The following is a 22457-nucleotide window of genomic DNA, read 5'->3' as shown; positions in this document are numbered from 1 at the left end:
AACAAGCTGCTCGTATATTTCTCTTCTAGGTGCTATAAAGACATGGGAGCAACATGAAAGATTACCAGCGGTAACGATACGACAGATATTTACGAGATTTCTTGACATCACGACACCACCGTCAACGACTGTACTGAAATACTTATCTAAAGCTTGCACTGACCAGAATGATGCTGCCCAACTTAAAGAATTAGCCATAGTAAGAACTTCCTTTTTTCATAAACCATGGAAAAAGTTCTGTTAATGTTTATTGTGGTTGTCTCTTATAACACTATCACTTATTGTTTGACTTAATTCAGTCAATAATGAAAATCTATAAAAGTATACAATAATGTAATGTTACTGTATACTTGTATGCTGAGGGTGTGGTTACGACCCTTCCACAGTCGACCCACACTTCAAACTGAAACGCATTACTGCTTCACGGCAGAAATAGGCAGTGGGGGTACCTACCCGTGCGGACTCAAGACGTCCTATTACGCAAATTATAATAGCGCGGGATTGATTTTTATTAAACGATGTTCCTTCACCGTGGAAGTCATGAATGTTTGTGAAATACGTGTTTCATCTGAAAAATTGCTACCTGTCTGCGGGGTTCGAACACCAATACAGTTACATCTCTAGACCTGAGTAGCCAGGCGTTTTATCTTTTAGATCGGGACGACTTCTGTGTAATCCGTTGGTTCCTCCCAGATCAAGGAGGTCAGATGGCACGATATTTTTGCTATTAATGAACATTTAACTCTTCTAGGATTCCAACAAATACGACGACTGGAGGCATCTCCACTATCCACACTTGGCCGAAGTACTAGCGCAGTTCCCTTCATGTCGACCTCAAGCATCTTTGCTAGCGGCCCTACTACCATCGTTACAGCCGAGGTTCTACTCCATATCTTCATCACCACTAGCGCATCCTCATAGAATTCACATCACATGCGCTGTTGTTGTTTACAGGACACAGAGTAAGTTATCTAATTGAATTGAATTTAATTTAAATTAATAGGAATGAAACTAGATACCCATATCTTTGATTTGTTTTTATTCGGGATTTTTTAATTTAACTAATACCTAAAAAAAAATACTGATGCCAAAATGAAATTTTAACAGACGGACAAGGCCCGATGCATTATGGAGTATGCTCTACATACCTACAAAATCTAAAACCGGAGGACGAAGCCCTAGTTTTCATAAGACGGTGAGTTTCTTGGCGATTATATCAGTTTATCGATGTTCACAATTAATTTACAAAGACTAACTTGTGTTGCAAAATTTACAGTGCACCAAGCTTCCATATGCCTAAAGATTTATCAGCACCGCTTATTCTTGTCGGCCCCGGCTCTGGTATAGCGCCGTTCAGAGGATTTTGGCATCACAGAAAGCATCAGATCAAGAATTTGATACCGAACAAACAAAAACCAGGTCCTGTCTGGTTGTTCTTCGGTTGCCGAAACAGAGGAATGGATTTGTATAAAGAAGAAAAAGAAAAAGCGTTAGCCGATGGAGTATTGAGCAAAGTTTTCTTGGCACTTTCTAGGGAAGACTCTGTTGAAAAGGTATAGTACTGAGTAAGGTATTTTGGAGAATTACCCAATAGAGTAGGTTTTATCTCATTATTTTTCACTATATCATCACAGAATATTATTATGTTATATGTATATATGTTATAAGATTTAAAAAAAAAAAACGTTCATTGAATTCAAAACTATTTAAATTAAAATTATATTATATTTGAAAGACATGTCAAACGTCAACGAGATGCAAACACTGTTGAAGTATATTTTAATTCAAAATAAAGTAAACAAAGAATGTACATAGCGGAATAATATTATTATAACTATATATGTATATTATAACAGTGCGAAATGGGTATTGGGAAATGAATTTCGCACATGAATGCGAAAAGTAAATTTACAGCCTTCGGTGCGATACATGTACATAGATTTGCGTCTAAAATAAGGCATATTAAATAAAGTATATTATATTATGTTATTGCTTGAATTGCAAATTAAATATCATATATTATTAATTGAATTTCAATTAATAATAATACAGGCCTTCTTGGTATAATATATTGTGCAGCAAATTTTGAGCGCTAGCAAAGCGACTAATAATAAGCACTGATCTATCAGAGATCATGCAATATACTCTTCTTCTTTTTCTTAGCCTACCTAAACTGATGGCCTTGAGAGGCCATTTTAGCGTAACCCTAACATGTAGGTGAGCTCACGGGGCTCAAACCTGGAGACGTTGCTAAAACTAATTCTCGAAAAAACCGTCCTTGGCAAAATCTGCTACGGGATCGGAAACGCGACCCACTGAGAAGTTCCGGCGAGTAACTTAGTAGGCTGTGTCTGTGGGTTAATTTACTCGCCGAGCCCTTTTTTTTTATTGCTTAGATGTGTGGACGAGCTCACAGCCCACCTGGTGTTAAGTGGTTACTGGAGCCCATAGACATCTACAACGTAAATGCGCCACACACCTTGAGATATAGTTCTAAGGTCTCAGTATAGTCACAACGGTTGCCCCACCCTTCAAACCGAAACGCATTACTGCTTCACGGCAGAAATAGGCGGGGCGGTGGTACCTACCCGTGCGGACTCACAATAGGTCCTACCACCAGAACCCTTTGTTGCAAACGACGGGTTCGACGAGAACGATGACCGAGCAATATACTCGTTGGTCTTAGGTAACGTTATGAAATATGATCAATTAATTTATTTAATTTTACAGAAACACATCCAAACGCTACTGGAGGACGAGGGTGCCGAAATCTCACGGATGCTTCTAGACGAAAACGGACATTTCTACGTTTGTGGTGATTGTAAAATGGCTGAAGAAGTTCAACAGAAATTAAAAGAAATCATGAAGAAACATGCCAAAATGACTGAGCAAGAATATGAAGAGTTCATCTTGAACTTGATGGTGAGTAGTATTTTGATGCAGTTGAGTATTTTTAGTATAATTATAGGTGGATACGGAAAGGAAGCATGTCAATCAAATAAAAAATTTGAAGCAATTTTATTAAGGTTACCGGACGAACCTATTTCGACATCCCTAACATAAGTTATTTTATTTATTTATTTAAATCAGAAAGCTTATAATACTAGTTTAGAATCAAATTTAAACATGAGGGTAACGTGAAAACCTAATCAGTCTGATTTGTAGTGTTTATCCTTTTTATTTTAGGATGAAAACAGATACCACGAAGATATCTTCGGGATCACTCTGAGAACAGCAGAAGTTCAAAGTGCATCAAGAGAATTCGCTAAAAGGACAAGGCAGGAATCACAGAAGTCACAAACTTAAAGTTTTTCTACAATACATTTTAGATTAAATTGATTTTAAATCTAATTGCAAACGTTAGCTCAAATTGAGCAGTAAAAAGTTTATATTTGTTTCTTAAGCATAATAAACTTGATAATGATTTTGTGGTAGCATATGTAGCTTACAATACTGATCTATAATTGAAATATCATCGCCTCAAATGAAGACGATCCAGCAATTATTACTTCTATAAAGTTTATAACGGGCCGCATTGTTAAGGTACCCTAATGGTTATAGTTCACCGTCACATCACTCTTACACCATGTTCACGCTAAGCGACAACTCCATGTGACACGTCGTCTAAGATTCACGTTTCGCTGTCATCCTATTCACAGCGGAGGCGATATCGAAATTGGCGCGACAACTTGTCAGAAGTAACAGCCGAAAATAACATAAAGAGGTTATATTTAAAAAAAAATCTGAAAATCTGCGAGCGCAAGTTTCTCATAACTTATGTTTCTTGAAATAAGTAAAATAATATCTGAGCAGATCTCGAATCAAATCTAAAGAATCCGTTGCAGAAATAATAAGTTATTATTTATTTTAAAATTAACCATAAAAATTTATTTTACTCCTTTAAATTGGTTAGCTTTTATTGGTTCCTAAAAATAATAATATGGCACTCTTCTACGAGTATTTTACAATCACTACGATTATTAATTATTTATATTTGTACAATCCTATGATTATATTATCCAGTATTATTAATTTTTATATTTTAAGTTAAATGAAGCATTTTCAGTGTTTGACATATTGTAAATGGTCATTAGATCATAAGTACACTAAAATAAAAGACACATAAACATTAAAACTGTTTTATTGATTTTCTTGCGACTTCGTTTATGTTTTTCGTCTTACGACATGATCGTATATTTCTACTTGGGTATATCTAGGTGAGTATATCCTGGTCTTCGTTGTATTCTGCCCTGGGTCTTGTTGGGGATCTGGACATATGATTTTGTGATCGTGTCTGTTTTGAAATAATAACCCTCTATCCGGATCCATAAGTGGCTAGAAATAATTTAATTTTTGGTAATATGGGTCAGAATACGGAAGAAATACAAAGTTGATAGTCATAGCGCTAAAATTTTGAAGTTGGGTACATCATTTAGGAATTTTTTTCAAATAATATTCCTGATAATTTTCAATAAAGATTTTGGTACAAAAATAGATAGTTCAAATTTATTGAAACATGCAATTAAACATGCAAACAAATCAAACCCCAAATAAGTACCTAGGCCTGAAATTTTCCCAACTACATTTAAACATGACCAAAATAATGTCATTATAACTTGTTTTCGACATAACGCAAATAACTTTCACGAGACACAGTCTATCGCTACAAGGAAAGCTATTACTGAACTATGCCAGAATTCAACCGAGCTAAAACCTTCACTCGATATCGAAATTGTTTCTGGATAATCTTGAAGCTTCAAACACGTCACACTACATTGCCATTCTTAACATTAGCTTGGTATATATCTATGTATGTATTCGAATATCTGTGTAACATATTCGAAAGTGATTTCTACGTACTTTAAAGTATTGAATTGAATTGAATCTTCGCACACTCGTGAGATATCGTCGAGGATACAAAAAAATTAATAAAATTATCCAATCATCTTGATTGGGGGATTCAAGATTTACGACGGTACGGACGGTTAAAACACGTTGACGTCTTGTGCCACGTACTAAGACGTGTAGGCGTCTGCTGCCTTCCTTGGACATGATAGCTATTTCTCATACTCATTCTTGAAATCGAATCCTAAATCCTCATTAAAACCGCGATAGTCACAGAACCTATCATCAGACAGAGGATTTAATTGCTCAAAGTTAACAGTTAATTTTCGGCTAGCCACAAAAGCGTGTATTTTAATGTTTTTTTTTAATTATTATTCGTTATTTTTCAAATACTTATTATACTTAAGACGAATCTTAATGGGGAACCAAGTTGGTTTTGGCTTGCAAGATTTAATGACGATTACATGTAGTTACTGCACGACCAATTAGGTCAGCACATACATATACCAGAATTTTCTTCAAAATACGAAATAGAAACGGGAAATTTTCACATCCAAATGATAATTTCTCAAGACAAAGACATAGGAACAAAGAAATTCTTCAGGAATTCTATAATTTGAGTAGAAGTTTACCAAATTTCCAAGGCAAATGTTTTCGCACAAGAGTATAGAAAAATTGTGTCGTAAAAACGAGGGTGTTGATGTCTTTTCGTTGATAGAATTATGAATAGCGTACCAAAATATTCGAACCTTTTTGTGTTGTAAAAATATGATCATGTTAAGTGGAAGACACGGTTAGTGAGACGGTACTGGCATAAATCAATGTCCAAGAATACTTTATTGATTATTTGGCACAACGAATTAACTATTATTCTGTTGCTTACTTTCTTTTGTAGTTATTCGTCTAAAATACTTTGCTAGTACAACGAACAGACATATCTTATAAGCCGGAAAAAATATCCATATCTTGAGAAAAAAGAAAAAAATATCAACTCTGATCTACATTTTTTTATTGACTGGAAGTAACGTAAAATAAAACAGTTAAATGCCATTATATTGTCGATTTACTTTACATATGTAATAACTAAAAACTGACCTTATAATTTCTGCTGATGTTGCTCCTAACGGTTCCGTGACGCCAATGATAATATCCCAGGTCTTTATCTCTGGGCCAAAGCATCTTCTTCGATCTGAAGAACTGAGCCCAGTTCTCCGAGACCAAGCGATGTGCGTAATCTATGTAACCGGATATTTCGAAGCCCCCTTTTGTGAAGTGTCGAATGAATATAATGGACTGAAATCGGACTGAATGTTATGTATGTATATGATACTTAATGTTATTAATAGCAGACAAGTCGTTATTTTAGTATTTTGTAGGAAAATTTGCAATATTTTGTCTTTTTTTTGCTTATATGGGTGGACCACCTCACGGGCCACTTGGTGTTAAGTGGTTACCGAAGCCCATAGACATCTAAAACGAAAATGCGCCACCCACCTTGAGATATAAGTTCTAAGATCTCAGTATGGTTACAACGGCTGCCCCGCCCTTCAAACCGAAACGCATTACTGCTTCACGGCAGAAATAGGCGAGGTGGTGGTACTTACCCGTCCGGACTCACTAGAGGTCCTACCACCAGTAAAATCGTGGATTGATCAAATGTCCGAGCACCTGGACCTGAGACTGGGCAGTTGTACATACCTGTAAAATCCCGACCCTGTTGGCTCGTTCTCTAATAGCTAGTTCCCTACTGAAAGGATCATCGATAACTACACCTTCGCTAACCAGCACGTAGGCTTTAACAGTTGGATACACGATCTCATTTATGACAGCACGGCGGGTGTAGAACTCCTTTTCCGACAGAGTATCGCCGTTCGCTCTAAAATCAAATCCTGAATGAGACTCGAAATACAAAAGTGAATAATTAAAAAACCTGATTCTTCGTTTTCAATAGGCTTTTTAAATGACTAGCTGTACCCGTCCGCTTCTCTGGGCATTTAAAGTTAACATTATTATTTCTCACCCCCACAGAGATTCTCATCATTAACGCCCCCGCAACTGGTATAGGGAGTCCAACACTCATATAAATATTAGCCTATCCAATAAGTACATGTATTTTCTACATGGATACCAAGCTTCAAGTCAATCGGACGCATGGTTCAGTAGTTATAACGGAACATCCATAAAAACCACTGTAGATTTATATATTAGTATAGATATTAATGACAAGTGCCTTTTTTGAGTTTTAACTGTTTATTAAACTGAGCTCATATTTTTATATTCTGCTCTCGAACCAGATGCGAAATACCTGTAACCAAGCGCAGCTACCGTCCTCGCAGCAGCTGTGCTTCTCAGGTTCCTCAGGTCAGCGATATCTATCAAAGAATCTAAATACTCCTCCCAAGTCACGAATGGCAATAGCCTACGATCCGCTTCCACTCCCGGGGGGTATTCGTTCTTTTTTTCAGCCATCGCCATGCTTTAAAACTTAAATTTATATAAAAAATTATCGAAATTCTACAAAAGGGTACATTGAATTTGGGAGTGACAATGACGTTGACAGCAAAATGACAAAAAGTTATCGTTTGCTTGGTCATTTGATTTCAGGTCAGATAATGTAATTGTAAAGTGTACTAAACGTATGACATTTCTGGTGTCAGTGAGCCTCACCTCTCGAGGTATACGGAGCCGTAAACCGCTGTTAAAAATTAAATTTAGAGAATAAAGAATTGAAAAACAAAGTCTAATCCGAACACACTAAATTCTGAAATCTATTTCCCTTTTCGAAGTGAAAAGATCGTATCGTGCAATGAAAACATTCAGTCTGATTATTCGGTGGCCATGGTTACATGACCTCAACGACCTTTATTTATTGCTACTAGATTTCTTTAACACAATCGTAGTAGAATTATTGTCCTCAATAACCTTCTTCTGAACGTAGCTACTAGCTTGACTTTGAGCTCGTAAAGGAGAGAAAAAATAGAACTTTAGAACATTTTAAAAGTATGGAGATAGTAAAATTTTAGCATGTATAACTCACATATCTTATACCTTTAAACGAGCAATTCTTGTATATTAATATATAATAATATGTATATAATCTAAATCTCGGAAACGGCTCCAACGATTTTCATAAAATTTAGTACACAGAGGATTTCGGGGGCGATAAATCGATCTAGCTACGATTGATTTTCAGAAAATGTTGTTTTATTTGTGTTTTCAATAATCAACTCTTCCCGACATCTAGTGGCGAATAATAATACTATTTTTCTTAATTGAGGGCAACTAACCGCTTTAAAGACACAACAAGATGGCGTTATCTATTGTTATTAGAATAGTTACCAAAGCGGATACCAAAAATTCTATAGGTATAGTATGTCTGCTGCCTACCGTAATATACTTCTTAAACAATAGAAAACACCATTATTATCTAATTATGGATATACTTTTTCCCTGACCGGTTGACCGTTAAGCATTTAAATTAACATATATGTATGTCCACGTATGTCCTAACCGTGATTCTATATCGATTTGATAAACTTAAGAAGTCAGGTCAAGAGTAAACGGAAAATACCCCCAAACAACTCCGTAGAATACTGACGATATCATATTTATTAAACAGCAAGAGAGCAGAGCCCAATCAATATTTTATGACCAGGAAAGCGTTTGATACATTTCAATGGCTCTTAAAGTACCCTTCGTCTATTTGCCGATACTGCAATATGGATGGGCGCCTTTGTGATTTCATAACATTTCTTTGTCATGTAAATGTTATTTATATCATGAGCTAGAGACTGACTGGATATTGTGTAGTTTCAAGTTTTAAGTAGAATTTTTTTACAACTTGAGCAACTGCTTCGGATTATAAAGGAAACGGAATTCAGTGTTGGGGATAGTAAAAAAACAATTCATTTTTAACGTGTCCTGAAAAAACTTTCGATACCGTGAGCATACGCTACCGGAGCGAATCGTTGTGTCCCAGCGGTAACACGCAAAAACCTACCATAAAGTGGTTAAAAAATGTGTCTGCTTCTGACATCCTACTCGCAGCTGTTTGTCTACCTGTCTGTCAGCTTAAGTCGTCGTGGCCTAAAGGATAAGACGTCCGGTGCATTCGTATCTAGCGATGCACCCGTGTTCAAAGTAGTTCAAACCCCGCAGGCGGGTACAAATTTTTCTAACGAAATACGTATTTTAACAAATGTTCACGATTGACTTCCACGGTGAACATCGTGTAATAAAAACCAAACCAGCAAAATTATAATTTGCGTAATTACTGGTGGTAGGTCCTCTTGTGAGTCCGCACGGGTAGGTACCACCACCCCGCCGATTTCTACCGTGAAACAGTAAAATGCGTTTCGGTTTGAAGACTGGAGCAGCCGTTGTAACTATGCAGAGACTATAGAACTCATATCTCAAAGTGGGTGGCGGAATTTACATTGTAGATGTCTATGGGCTCCAGTAACAACTTAACACCAGGTAAGCTGTGAGATCGTCCACTCATCAAAGCAATAAAAAAGCCCTTGGTGATGAATTTTGCAACAGCGGTGAAAAATCGGAAACCTGAGAAGATAAATAATAAAAACCTTGTAAGAATCCATTGAATATAATATAGACAGGTTCACATCAGGCCAAATTTGATTTTAACTATAAATAACGATAAATAACGTGCAGTTTTTAAGTACTTTGGACGTCGGAGGGATCGGACGCTTGGACGAGAGTTCAAGGGAGTCGTTTAGTGGGTAAGGCCCTAATTTCCATCCCTTAAGCGTGCGGCCAGCTCTCAAAATCTGCGGACCAGTCCCACATACCCTGCCCACCCTCTAGGCTCGGGTTCTCGTAAGAAGTTTGGCCCAAAAAAAATACCTTTATTGATTAACCGATGTTTCATATGCCCAGAATCACCAATATATACTTAGGTTGATTACCAAGCACCAAATTACAGTTTCTAAATATCAAATAAATTAATTGCGTAAAGAACAAAACGAGCCTAATTGTAATTTTAAAGAAAAACAATGAATTCATAAAATAAAGATGTTAAGTTAATACGGCGTTTTCAGGAGCCTTTTACAGTGAATAAATCCTTTAACACATAATACTGGCCCTGTATACGGAACTCCCGTGTCGCATGACCCCAATGCACGGACTAGTTTAAAAGCCTTTTGTAAATCCACTGCGTTTGTAATAGCAATGTTATTGGACTCTAATGCTTCTAGGGAGCTTACTATAATTTAATCATTAAGTTCAAATAACGCTTCAGTTATTAAAAGAATAAATCTTGACAATGAAGAAAAATAATGTCATTAACGCTATAATATGCTATAAAATGTGTTTTTCTTAATTTTACGGGTTTATAATCTAGTAAGACTTAGCTTGTGTATGGGAAAACTATTATACGCGGTCTGATTAACCCGTAAATTTTGGTGTGCGTCTAGTCACTTAGCAAATCCCTCACGCATCGCTCCCATTACTGGCGCACACGCTACACGTTTTAGCATTTAGGGATTTAGAGCAGTAGTAGAATATTTACTAACATTTAAGTATTGCATGAGCGATATTCAAGAAATTTGTACCACGTGATTCTCAATCAAATGTGATGAAGTTTGAGGTGGGACGCATTCCAGTTGTATTTTAAATTGCTTATAAGCATCTTATACGAGATACATTTAGACTAAAAAAGGAGTTGATTAAATTTCATAAAATATAAAGATGTATTTTATCATCGCTATGATATATTTTTATTTATTGACGTACATTATCCAGACGGCCGTAGTGGAAAATCCAATAATGGACTGGATTATCATTTAATCTCTTTTGACCATAAGCAAGATCTTTTGCCGATTAGAGCTATAATTCTTTGTCTTTAAGTAAGTATCTTTGACGATCGCTTTTAGATAAAACCGCTGATTTTACATCATAATACAATTTGCTGTACCTTTCTTTTTTCGTATATCATATTTTGTTATGTATTCAAATGTTTACTGAGATATAAATGGTACTTAGTGTTTTTTTTTAATCCAAATGACTCAGAATAATACTAGTGCCTTTGTGGAAAGTCTGGGATTCTCGATGTCCGTGAGCAAAAGAAACCTTTTATCTATATCCTAAGAGTCTGAAATAAAATTCATTATTGTTTTGTAAAAAATCACATCGATCTTGAATTTAGTAAACATTATTTGATCATATTAGTGAGTTATTTGCGCCAAGCTAGATCCGTAAGAGTATAAAATAACGAGTCAGTTCATCAATGATTTACGACAAATTTGTGGAAAAAGCAGACGGGTTTTTCACAAACGGGCTGTTTTAGAGCAGCATACAATAAACGCAGAATACGTAGCCGGCACCAAAGATTGCTTTTTTTAAGGCATCCTCCTTACGTCCATAATCCACAATGCTGAGGGTCGTGGCCTTCTCTAATAACTTTCTCTTAGGTTATCCGTCACTCCTGCCCATCCTCAGCTGTGTGGGTAGCAACGTGAACTGAAATGTTAAGAGTGCAGCATATCTGGTTCGACCGAATGCATTGGACTTCTGCTTCTGGGCCTTCTTCCGCATACCTTGCCTGTTACCAGCAGCTTATCTAAATTGTCACCTCTCTGGCAATTTGTCCAAAGAACTCGAAACTCCTCCGCGCACAAACATTTTATTACAAAAAAAAAATACAGCTCAGATACAACTCAGTGGGAGTTTCTCGCCGGATGTTCTCAGTGGGGTGGTAGATTTTGCGAAGCACTACTCTTGCTGGGGCTTGTTAGCAAATTCTCTCAGGTTGAGCCCGTCACCTAACCTTCCGGACGTAGCAAGAACAGCCTTAAAAAACCCCAAAATAATCACAGTACAATTTCCAGTCTGGAACGCCCCCTCAAATTTCCGACGCGACGTAATGATACGAAGGTAATTTTATCGAGTAGCATTTAAGTGGTCCGCTAACCCGAGCAAAATAAGCATGTTATTTAAAATAAATTCACGATATTACGCGGTTGTGTACGCGTGTAATTCGATTTATTTCTTGATCTTCAATTTGATGAAGTCACTCGAAGGGAATTTGGAAGCTGGGTGCGGGTAAATTAGTCTTAAATTAATTTGGTGTTGTCAGTTATGTTTTGATTACTCATGGTTTTTTCATTCACAAAAAACATGTTCATGACGTACTTACAAGTAGCCGCATTAATCATGCTCTAAAAAAAGTAAATATAACTCGCTAAATTAATTTAAAAATGGTATTGTAACTATGAATTTGATCAAGTACGAGATTTAATCACAAAAACACTTGTGATGCTATTATAGTAATCGGCAAACTTCTTGAGCAAATGACCTTGACTGCGCAGAACCGAATTTTAGGTCACTTTGGTGGTGAGGGTGAGGCGCGACGGCAGGGGAAATCGTATCGAGCGCGATATTGGTAGATCAGTCGAACCTTGCGTCCCGCACCGCGCCCTCATTCCGCTTGCTCCCAAAAGTACGCTTGCGTGCAGTGGAAAGTCTATCGTTATTAATCGTTAAGTTATTAGTTATAATTGCTTGTGGACTTTGTTGCCATTGCTATTTGTTGAGTGTTTGTTGATTTTTTATAAAACATACACTATGCCGTGACAAACTGGTGTAGTACTTAAAAGAAAGGGTAGAAAATTTGTGTACGACGTATATTGCTTCATTATAAAACCGGGGAAGAATGATATGGAAAAATTAAAACAGACTTCGGAAGCAACAAAAACATCAGTGAGTACTGTTAGGTGCATTGTTAACGAAGCTAAAGGCTCTGGCTTGCTCGCCGTGTTTCGGACTCCGGGTAAGAAAAGATCAGGGAAGAAGAAAGTTACCGGAATGGATAGTTTCGTTCAATCTGTAATAAAAAGATGTAATCATAATAACTACATAACAAGCAGCGAAACTCCGTACCGTAGAAAGGCTTCGAAGAATTTAAAGAAGATATAAATTTTAATGGCTCGGAACGAAGCTTACGACGAATTATGAAAGAGCTAGGCTTCAGATGGAAAAAAAGAACAGAAAATAATCGGAAGCTGGTAAATGAAAAAAGTAACATTCGATTACTACGAATCGAATATCTTCAAAAAATAATTAATTATAGACAAAAAAGAAGACCGAATCGACCGAGTTGTAAACTACGCCGATGAGCCCTATGTCGACTCATCACGATGATAGCGACTCGGGTGATGAAAACAGTGATGATGATGATGGTCAAGATTATGATAACGAAAAAAAAATTACAAATACCAGCTTCGCTTTAACTGAACCAAGACCTGGCAACAGCTCTAGTTTTGACTTAATATAAGGAATATCTATTTTACCCCAAGATTAAATTATTACAATTATTAACCTATATGTTTTGTTGATGTTCTAATAAATATATAAATAAATACATATGTTGATTTTAATAATTTAATAGCATTATGACGCAGAGTAAGTAATGTTTTTGCACGTGAGTGTACCATGCGCAAACTTACCCCCACTACGTCAACAAATGCTCAAGAAGTTTGCCGGTTATTATACTAACATTATAATACTATCAAAACGATAATAAATTTAAGCCGATAGATACGATAATGCCAAAATATCAAATGAAAAAAAAAACGCAAAAAGATCTCTCCGGCGGGGAATCGAACCCCGGTCTCCCGCGTGACAGGCGGGGATACTGACCACTATACTACCGAAGACTGTGGTTGCTGATGCTAAATTATCATATACACTTAGATAATACGAAAAATAACAATAGAAATTCGAAAGTAATATAGGTATTACCAAAGAAAGTAAGAGTGATTTTCGAAATGCCCAAGCGAAAGTAGATGTATAGAATTAAAAATATTACTTAACTTTTTTTATCCAGCTTAAAAGGCCGCAAGTAGCCGTTATTAAACATTTCTTTGTTTGTTTTTTAACATAATTTTTTATTTAAGGTATTGGGGACGTTTAAATTATATACAAATAAGTAATATAATATAGTGATAATATTATTTTTTTTATTGTGCCGCCTAATATTTTTCTTATTTTATGAAAGCCATCAGTCGTCCTCCTTGATGTGTCCGTAAACTTTTTTTTTTCATACCCAAGTTGATGATAGTCTTGAGAGGCTATCTACGTCAGCGTAACCGGGCGAGTATGTGAGCTTACGGGGCTTAAACCGGGTGTGTTGCTAACACAGGCCCTAGCAGCAGTGACCTAGCAGAAAAGCAGTGCTTCGCAGAATCTACCACCGGATCGGAAACACGACCCACTGAGAAGATCCGGCTAGAAACTCAGTGGGCTGTGTTAATTTACTCGTCGAGCTCTTAGTCACAGGCGACGGGTTCAGGGAGGACGGTGACGGGTGCTTGACGCACCTAAAAGTACCGTTAATGGATCGGGAGGATCCGTAATGACGCGATCCGTCAACGGCGAACCTGGCTATCGTCGATTATGTGCTATAATACGGCTAACGAAGGCAGCCCGCTCGCTACCATTCATTCATACTACCTGGAGCCACTACGTTCATCCACAGTGCGTTTCCAGAGAGCTTTTTTGCCACGTACCATCCGGCTTTGGAATGAGTTCCCCTTCACGCTGTTTCCCGCGCGCTATGACATGTCCTTCTTCAAACGAGGAGGCTTGTGGTGAGTATTCAATGGTAGGCAGCGGCTTGGCTCTGCCCCTGGGATTGCTGAAGAACATGGGCGGCGGTAACTACTCACCATCAGGTGGGCGGTATGCTTCTCTGTCTACAAGGGCAATAAAAAAGGCAAGTTTTTTCTTCAGCAATCTTAAGCATTGCACAAGTAAATGTTGCAAGGCTTTGGACAAACCTTCTTTATATTATTATGGAATTTCGCGCATGTGTGCGTTTTTCTTTAATGTTTGAGAAAGCCTCGTGAAAAGAGACCCGCTATTTTTTCTCTGATGTATCTTCCCAACGCTCACAGGAGATGATACTACACGCAGTAAGATAGCCTTTAAAACATTCGTGTAAAATAAGTATTGGCCTCCAAGAGTGCGCTTTCGCTTCTTTAACTGTCAGTAGAAGAGATCTTTGGATGTTTTTGTTCTTTTTTTTTATTTATTTTACTTTCAAATAGACAATATTAGTGAGAAATTTTTGAAATGTAATAGACACACTATTTCGCCTAGTTGCTAACGTCTTCGGTAGTATAGTGGTCAGTATCCCCGCCTGTCACGCGGGAGACCGGGGTTCGATTCCCCGCCGGAGAGATCTTTTTGCATTTGTTTTTCTAATCTTATATTTATTTGTACCAAAAAGTCTTTCTTATCAAGCATTTTATCCCGTGATAAAATAACTGTATATTTTATTATAATATATTATTGAAGATAGAAAATAAAAAGATAATGCTTACAAAACAATAAACAAGTTCTACACACTTATCACCACTATCAGTTAATTAAAATTCTATATTCTTTTTTTTGTCTTTGGGAACTATTGGCAATCTACAAAAGTGTCGTATTTTTAATTCAGTAAAATCTATATAATATTATAATACGTGAAGCAAAAACTTTGTATCCCTTTTACGAAAATTGCGCGGATGGAGGAGTATGAATTTTTCCACACTTATAGAGAATATAGAGAGAAAGTGCACAATGCTAATATTTTTTTTAAATAATACATAAAGATACATTAAATCAATAAAGAAAACATTACACACACTACATACCATGTATTTGACGCCCACACGCATGCATACTATTTATTGTCAAACTTTTGTTCTTGACGTCTGTTGTCAAATTGAGAATAGATTAAATATTGTTTGTCTTTGTTAATATTTTTTATAGTGTAGTCTTGGCGAAATTTGTGATTTTAGAAGTATGAAATACAATCATAATAGTACACAAACTTATAATTCCAATTAATTATAGTCGAATTTCGACTACTGCAGGACCTCTAGTAATAATATGTTTTCTGAATTAAAATCTATACTAATATTATAAAGAGGAAAGATTTGTTTGTTTGTTTGTTTCGAATAGGCTCCGAAATTACTGGACCGATTTGAAAAATTCTTTTTCCATTAGAAGCCGACAATGTCCCTGATGAACTTATGCTACTTTTTTTATTTTTTTTTGTTTTATTTTTTGTTTCATGTGTGCTTTAATGTTTCCGAAGCGAAGCGAGGGCGGGTCGCTAGTTTCTACATAACTTCAAACTCCAACGAAACGCTGTTGAGGTTTGCTTCCGCCATTTGCATTTCCCGGAGTCCAGCCTTGCATTACACAAGAAAATAAGCAAAGTTGCTTCGGAACGCGTCAGGCGTCTCACAACAAAACTGCAACCGGCTTCAAGTTTACTAGTTTGTAAGTTTTCAGCGGTTCCTCGCATTCGTCAGTTAACAGATGCGAATTTTGTATGTAAATGCTCGTTATATTTAATGCGAACCTAATAAAAGTGCTATAATTATATAAACGGCTATAAACGGCCGTCTGGTGTAGTGGTAAGTGACATGGTCACTACACAAGGGGGTCGCGGGTTCGAATCCCGCCAAGGGAAGATATTTGTATGATAAGTATAAATGTCTTTTCCAGGGTTATGGATGTATATTAATTAGATGTATGTGTATAATAAAAATCTTACATTTATATCCGTTATCTAGTACCTGTAACACAAGTTCTTTACGAACTTATCACGGGACCAGTTAACGTGGAGTGATTGTTTTTTAAAAAATAAAAAAAATAAAAAAATTTCATTTAACATTGAAACGACCGTCTTAAAATTATTTATCGCGGGCTCTAGTGTGTTTTTGGAACGAAGTTCCTTATGGAACCCTAACCGGAAAAAAACGTCCGTGACGTAAGATTTTTATTAGTAATGCACACAGTGTGCGACTTAAATTTGTAATAACGAACAAATTAGTAATGCACACAGTGTACGACTTAGCTTTATTAGGTACTAGCTGATCCGGCAGACTTCGTAATGCCTCAATCGATAAATAAAAGACCTAAACTTTTGTACTGCCCGACGGGGGACACATCAAAGGAAAAACAAAATTGTTTGTTTTTATATAATTCCGAGCATTTTCATATTTATTCACCTTTTAAACCTTCTCTGGACTTCCACGAATAATTCAAGACCAAAAATTAGCAAAATCGGTTCAGCCGTTCTCGAGTTTTGACGGTGTTAACTTTTTTTATTGCCCTTGTAGGCAGATGAGCATACGGCCCACCCGATGGTGAGTGGTTACCGTCGCCCATGGCCTCCAGGTGCAGAGCCAAGCCGCTGCTTACCGTTATCTCATATCAATTATTCCATTTAAAAAATTTAAAGACATTTTATAGAACAGAAAGCTTAAGATGACAACTAAGTTGTTAAAAATTTACGTTGATATCTCCGTGTTCGATACGCGGTTATAAGTTCCCCATGTCTTCAGAGACAGTTAATGTTAGTATTTTAAGCGCTAACCCTAATGCTAACCCTAACCCCACGTGCAAACTAACCTATGCATCAGCTCGTTGAGTTTCTCGCCGGATCTTCTCAGCGGGTCGCGATTCCGATCCGGTAGTAGATTCATTCGCGAAGCAGCGGCTCTTGAGTTGTTAGGTCTCCTTCGGAAGCGCTCGGGCAGCTGTTAGCAAATTCCACCGCTCCTGGCTGAGCCTTTACTCGCCCACCTGTCTTGGTGAAACTGGAAAGGTCTCGTAGCCACCAATAATCCCTCATTCATAAAAAAAAAGAATTTCACAAATCCCGTTTTATCTACCATAAAAATGTACACAGTATTACAGGTAAAAGCTTGCGACCGAGATTTCCATACTTTACATTGAAATGCAAACCGTATCTAAGATGTTTTGCTTCAGCGCTCGTTCCAGGCTTTGCATAAAATGCAACACACTTTCAAAGATAATAATATTGTAACGTCACAGTTACATTTAGGATAATACCTACTAAAATATATACATATCTCTCGCTAATAATATTTCTTTTTCTTTCCATCCACGATTCATGTAAACGGTTCCTGTTTTTTTCTCTTTATATATGTACCTATGTATGTATTATTATGTACGGATTAAGTAATAATGATAATAAGATTATTAAAAAATATTTAAAATAATCTAGAGCCCCGTTTTTCGCTCTTTTCCAACCAATCAATAGCCCAAATTAAATGTATTTTAAAAGAACAACGAATTTATAAATAAAAATTGGAATTTGCGTATTGACTTATCTATGATAATTTTATTTTATCAAAATAGGTAGTTATAGGTTATAGGTTACTAGTGGTTGGACCTCTTGTGAGTCCGCACGGGTAGGTACCACCGCCCCGCCTATTTCTGCCGTGAAGCAGTAAGCGTTTCGGTTTGAAGGGTGGGGCAGCCGTTGTAACTATACTGAGACCTTAGAAACTTAGAACTTATATCTCAAGGTGGGTGGCGCATTCACGTTGTAGATGTCTATGGGCTCCAGTAACCACTTAATATCAGGTGGGCTGTGAGCTCGTCCATCCATCTGAGCAATAAAAAAAAAGGTAAAAAATATATAATTAAATATAATTATAATTGTATTTGCAAATTTAAACAATAATGACGCAGTCTTCGGTAGTATCCCCGCCTGTCACGCGGGAGACCGGGGCTCGATTCCCCGCCGGAGAGATCTTTTTGCTATGAAATCGTTCAATGTTTTTCTAAACTTCAAGACAAAACTTTCAATTCCGAGCGTTTTTTTTGTATTATTACATTTTAACCCATAATAATTAATTATTTGTTCATATTTACGCTCGCTCTTTTTATTTGCATACTGAGGTTATTAATGTTACCCTAGTAGATACTGGTAGATAGCTATTGTAGACGGATTCTCACCTTTTTTTGTCCACAACGTTATCTATATATTAATACGTGAAGCAAGAACTTTGTATCCCTTTTTACAAAAATTGTGCGGACGGAGGAGTATGAAATTTTTCACACTTATAGAGAATATAGAAAAGAAGTGCACAATGCAAATATTTTTTTGAAATAATGCACAAAAGATACATTAAATCAATAAAGAAAATGTTACACATACTACATACCATGTATTTGACGCACACACGCATGCATACCTACTATTTATTGTCAAACTTTTGTGACGTCTGTTGTCAAATTGAGATTTAATATTGTTTGTCTTTGTTAATATTTTTATAGTGTAGTCTTGGCGAAATTTGTGAATATAGAAGTATAAAATACAATCATAATAGTGTACAAACTTACAATTCCAATTAATTATAGTCGAATTTCGACTACTGCGGGACCTCTAGTATTAATTATTGCGCTACACCTAATGTCAGAAATCTATAGTAATAAATCTTGAACACTTGAAGTATAAATAATTAATTAGACAATAGCTACTATATTAACTACGTATTACAAAAGTATATACTTGATATTTTCTTAATTATTTAATATAGATTACATATTTTACTTTATATATTTAAATAATAATTTCCGGCAGCCATGGGCAGTCGGAGAGTAGCTAATTAATCCGAAGATGCTGGTCGGTTTGCTTTGACGGCTCCGGTTGGAAACATAACCGAATACAGGGACTTAACCAGAGGGAATTTTATAGGACCCCCAAAGCCCGTTGTTGCCTTTGAAAATATTAAAGTGCGATACTATTATTGTTATACAGATAAATGGGAGGCCCAAATTTCTCTAAAACGACTTCTTTATCGTTAAACTTTAAACCCTTCGATAATTTCCTATTTATTGATTATAATTGAAGATTAAAATTATAATTTGCGTAATTACTGGTGGTAGGACCTCTTGTGAGTCCGCACGGGTAGGTACCATCGCCCTGCCTATTTCTGCTGTGAAGCAGTAACGCGTTTCGGTCCGAAGGGCGGGGCAGCCGTTGTAACTATACTTGAGACCTTAGAACTGATATTTCAAGGTGAGTGGCGCATTTAGGTTGTAGATGTCTATGGGATTCAGTAACCACTTAACACCAAGTGGCCTGTGAGCTCGTTCACCCATCTAAACAATAAAAAAAAGATAAATACATTTTTATAAAATCGTAAAATGCGATTTTTCACGACAAACATCACTGTAGCTATAAATTTAGTTTTACATTTCACCAATTTGTCATAATTAAGTACTCGTATTTTAATATTATTTCGTCATAATATGAAACATTAAATCAAATTTCCAATAAATATTTAAGGTTTTGAGGACAGCAAATTAATGAAAATGCCTTGAAAACTTTAAGTTTAAAATTAGGTAGTTCGTTAGATGTTCTTAACACGGCTTCAGAAAATACAAAACACTTTTATGCTACTGCTCATCATCATTCTCCTGCCCTTCTCCCAGTCACCTGGGGGCCGACCCCAACATGTTTTCTCCCTCCATGCTCCTCTATGATATACCATTTCTTCGCTCACTGCCCTCTTACACATATCGTCTTTCATGCAATCCATCAATTTCTTCTTAGGTCTACCTCTTCTTCTAAAGCCTTCCACATTCATAGTTAAAACTCTCGTAACAACTTCATTCTCATTTCGTCTCATCACATGTCCATACCATCCCAAACGCGCACTTCTCAACTTCTCTGTCACAGGTGCCAGTTTCAGACTTCTTCTAACATAATATATTATTTATGCTACAGCTATATTATAATAAGCACACTCCATATCTGTCTGTCCGAAGCAGAAGATAAGATTGTATAATCAAGTTTATCGTGAAGCGTACAGGTGCGACAAGGTTCGGACGTAATTAAAACTTTGAATCAAGCAAATATATTTTACTGCGAGCTATTTAATTTACGGCTTACGAATCCTATAATTTATGAGTCACCGTTTGTCGGTGCTAATATTGAAATGAGTTAACACTGAATCATTATTTAAAAAGCGTACTTAATAATATATTGTTGATCAGCCTACATTTTACGACTGTTAATGAGTTGATAAAATGGGAAAATAAAATGGAATTTCATGCTTTTTTTTCTTCTTTTTTTTATTGCTTAGATGGGTGGACGAGCTCACAGCCCACCTGGTGTTAAGTTGTTACTGGAGCCCATAGACATCTACAACGTAAGTGCGCCACCCACCATGAGATATAAGTTCTAAGGTCTCAGTATAGTTACAACGGCTACACCACCCTTCGAACCGAAACGCATTACTGCTTCACGGCGGAAATAGGCGGGGCGGTGGTACCTACCCGTGCGGACTCCCAAGAGGTCCTACCACCAGTAACTTCAGCATTTAGGTTTATGATTATAATCCACTATCTATCTCTGGTAACAACAGGCCGCTAGCTCGTTCTATTAACAATCGAGTTAAAAAGATACACACGGTATTAAGTATTTGACAGAGCCAATTTATATTGACTATCACTATCCGCTTTAAGCTATTATGATAACAATGAATTGTATCGTATAGCTGTTACTTAAACACGAACGCATGATTCGTAGCATAAATAGGCACTGTAGCCTATCCGTAAGGACACGCAGGACCACATACAAACAGTTCAAATAATATAATAATATTAAGCTATGTCTCGTAATAAAGTACTCAGTTAACAGCCTATTTACCGTGAGGCAATGTGAAATAAGGGCCGACGATGTTAAGGCTTGGATCTAGAGATCCAACTATTATTATATTAGAATACGATAATCAAAAAGCTGTTGAGTCTCCAGTGATGCAGACTGATACTGACTGTGCCCTAGACTGTATACTACCACCGGTCGCTTCAAGAGACACTGGATTCGGAAAAAAACTTTGCCTTTCATATGCAAGACTGCTCACATCTATATATTAATACGTGAAGCAAAAACTTTGTATCCCTTTTTACGAAGATTGCGCGGACGGAGGAGTATGAAATTTTCCACACTTATAGAGAATATAGAGAAGAAGTGCACGATGCTAATTTTTTTTTAAATAATGCATAAAAGACACATTGAATCAATAAATAAAACATTACACACACTACATACCATGTATTTGACGCACACACACATGCATACTATTTATTGTCAAACTTTTGTTCTTGACGTCTGTTGTCAAATTGAGAATAGATTAAATATTGTTTGTCTTTGTTAATATTTTTTATAGTGTAGTCTTGGCGAAATTTGTGATTATAGAAGTATAAAATACAATCATAAACTTACAATTCCAATTAATTATAGTCGAATTTCGACTACTGCGGGACCTCTAGTTTAAGTTAATATCTATCTTATCCACGTATAAGAAATAAGAATGCATAAATGTATGTATTCTAAACAAAACATAAAAAGTATCAACATAAATTTCGCCACCCACACTAGGCATTGGTTCGAAGACTCAAGCGGCTTATTTGTCGCTTATTAAATCGGTTACTTAGTCACTAACCGACAAATATACAATGTCTATCCTCTGCGTTTCCTTTGCTTTAGATTGTTGCTTCAAAAATAATAATGTATGTACTGCACGGTATTTGTTTGTGCGGGACTGTTCTTTAAGGGTCTGATAGCTCCTGGGATACCAGAGACAGACTCTGGATCTCCGGCTGTACTTCTATCCCTCCATATAAAATTATTATCGTCTGCCCGAAATTCATGAGCAATAGTGCGGTCAAAAAATAAACAACAATTTAGAGAAACAGCAATACATTTAGTCACATTTAATTTTTTTACATCGTTTACGATGACATATCGTAATGTGATAATAACAAGTCTATTTTTA

General features: G+C 36.5%; 2 protein-coding genes and 2 non-coding genes across 8 annotated transcripts in view; 2 read left to right on the top strand and 2 right to left on the bottom strand.

The window, feature by feature from the left end:
- Nucleotides 1-4135, top strand: part of NOS1 (nitric oxide synthase 1) — a 53138-nt gene extending 49003 nt beyond the window's left edge. For 2 of the 4 annotated variants that reach the window (XM_012690766.4, NM_001043498.1), the window contains 6 exon segments: nt 30-199; nt 752-962; nt 1108-1195; nt 1277-1553; nt 2731-2922; nt 3187-4135. In XM_012690766.4, the coding sequence (XP_012546220.1) occupies nt 30-199; nt 752-962; nt 1108-1195; nt 1277-1553; nt 2731-2922; nt 3187-3306 (1058 nt within the window). In that variant the 3' untranslated portion in view covers nt 3307-4135. 4 annotated transcript variants of the gene reach the window in all.
- LOC101746080 (cilia- and flagella-associated protein 299) lies at nt 4126-7415 on the bottom strand. 2 transcript variants are annotated; one of them, XM_038013308.2, is made up of 4 exons: nt 7151-7415; nt 6544-6721; nt 5941-6138; nt 4126-4268 (listed from the first exon to the last, which is right to left on the bottom strand). In XM_038013308.2, the coding sequence occupies exons 1-4, from the start codon at nt 7318-7320 to the stop codon at nt 4200-4202; spliced, it is 615 nt and encodes a 204-aa protein (XP_037869236.1). In that variant the 5' UTR covers nt 7321-7415; the 3' UTR covers nt 4126-4199. The 2 variants fall into 2 exon arrangements, with proteins under 2 accessions (XP_037869236.1, XP_004921646.1); XM_004921589.5 differs by having other exon boundaries at nt 4126-4335; nt 7151-7413.
- A 6030-nt stretch (nt 7416-13445) lies between these two features.
- On the bottom strand, nt 13446-13517 carry TRNAD-GUC (transfer RNA aspartic acid (anticodon GUC)). Its single transcript has one exon. It is a non-coding gene; the product is annotated as a tRNA-Asp (tRNA).
- A 1453-nt stretch (nt 13518-14970) lies between these two features.
- On the top strand, nt 14971-15042 carry TRNAD-GUC (transfer RNA aspartic acid (anticodon GUC)). The gene has a single exon. It is a non-coding gene; the product is annotated as a tRNA-Asp (tRNA).
- Nucleotides 15043-22457: the final 7415 nt, after the last annotated feature.

This window comes from Bombyx mori, chromosome 10 (genome assembly GCF_030269925.1).
Source record: "Bombyx mori chromosome 10, ASM3026992v2".
In the NCBI taxonomy this organism is placed as follows: Eukaryota; Metazoa; Arthropoda; class Insecta; order Lepidoptera; family Bombycidae; genus Bombyx; species Bombyx mori.
Note: the sequence above shows the minus strand (reverse complement) of the source record. Positions and strands in the feature narration are given on the sequence as shown.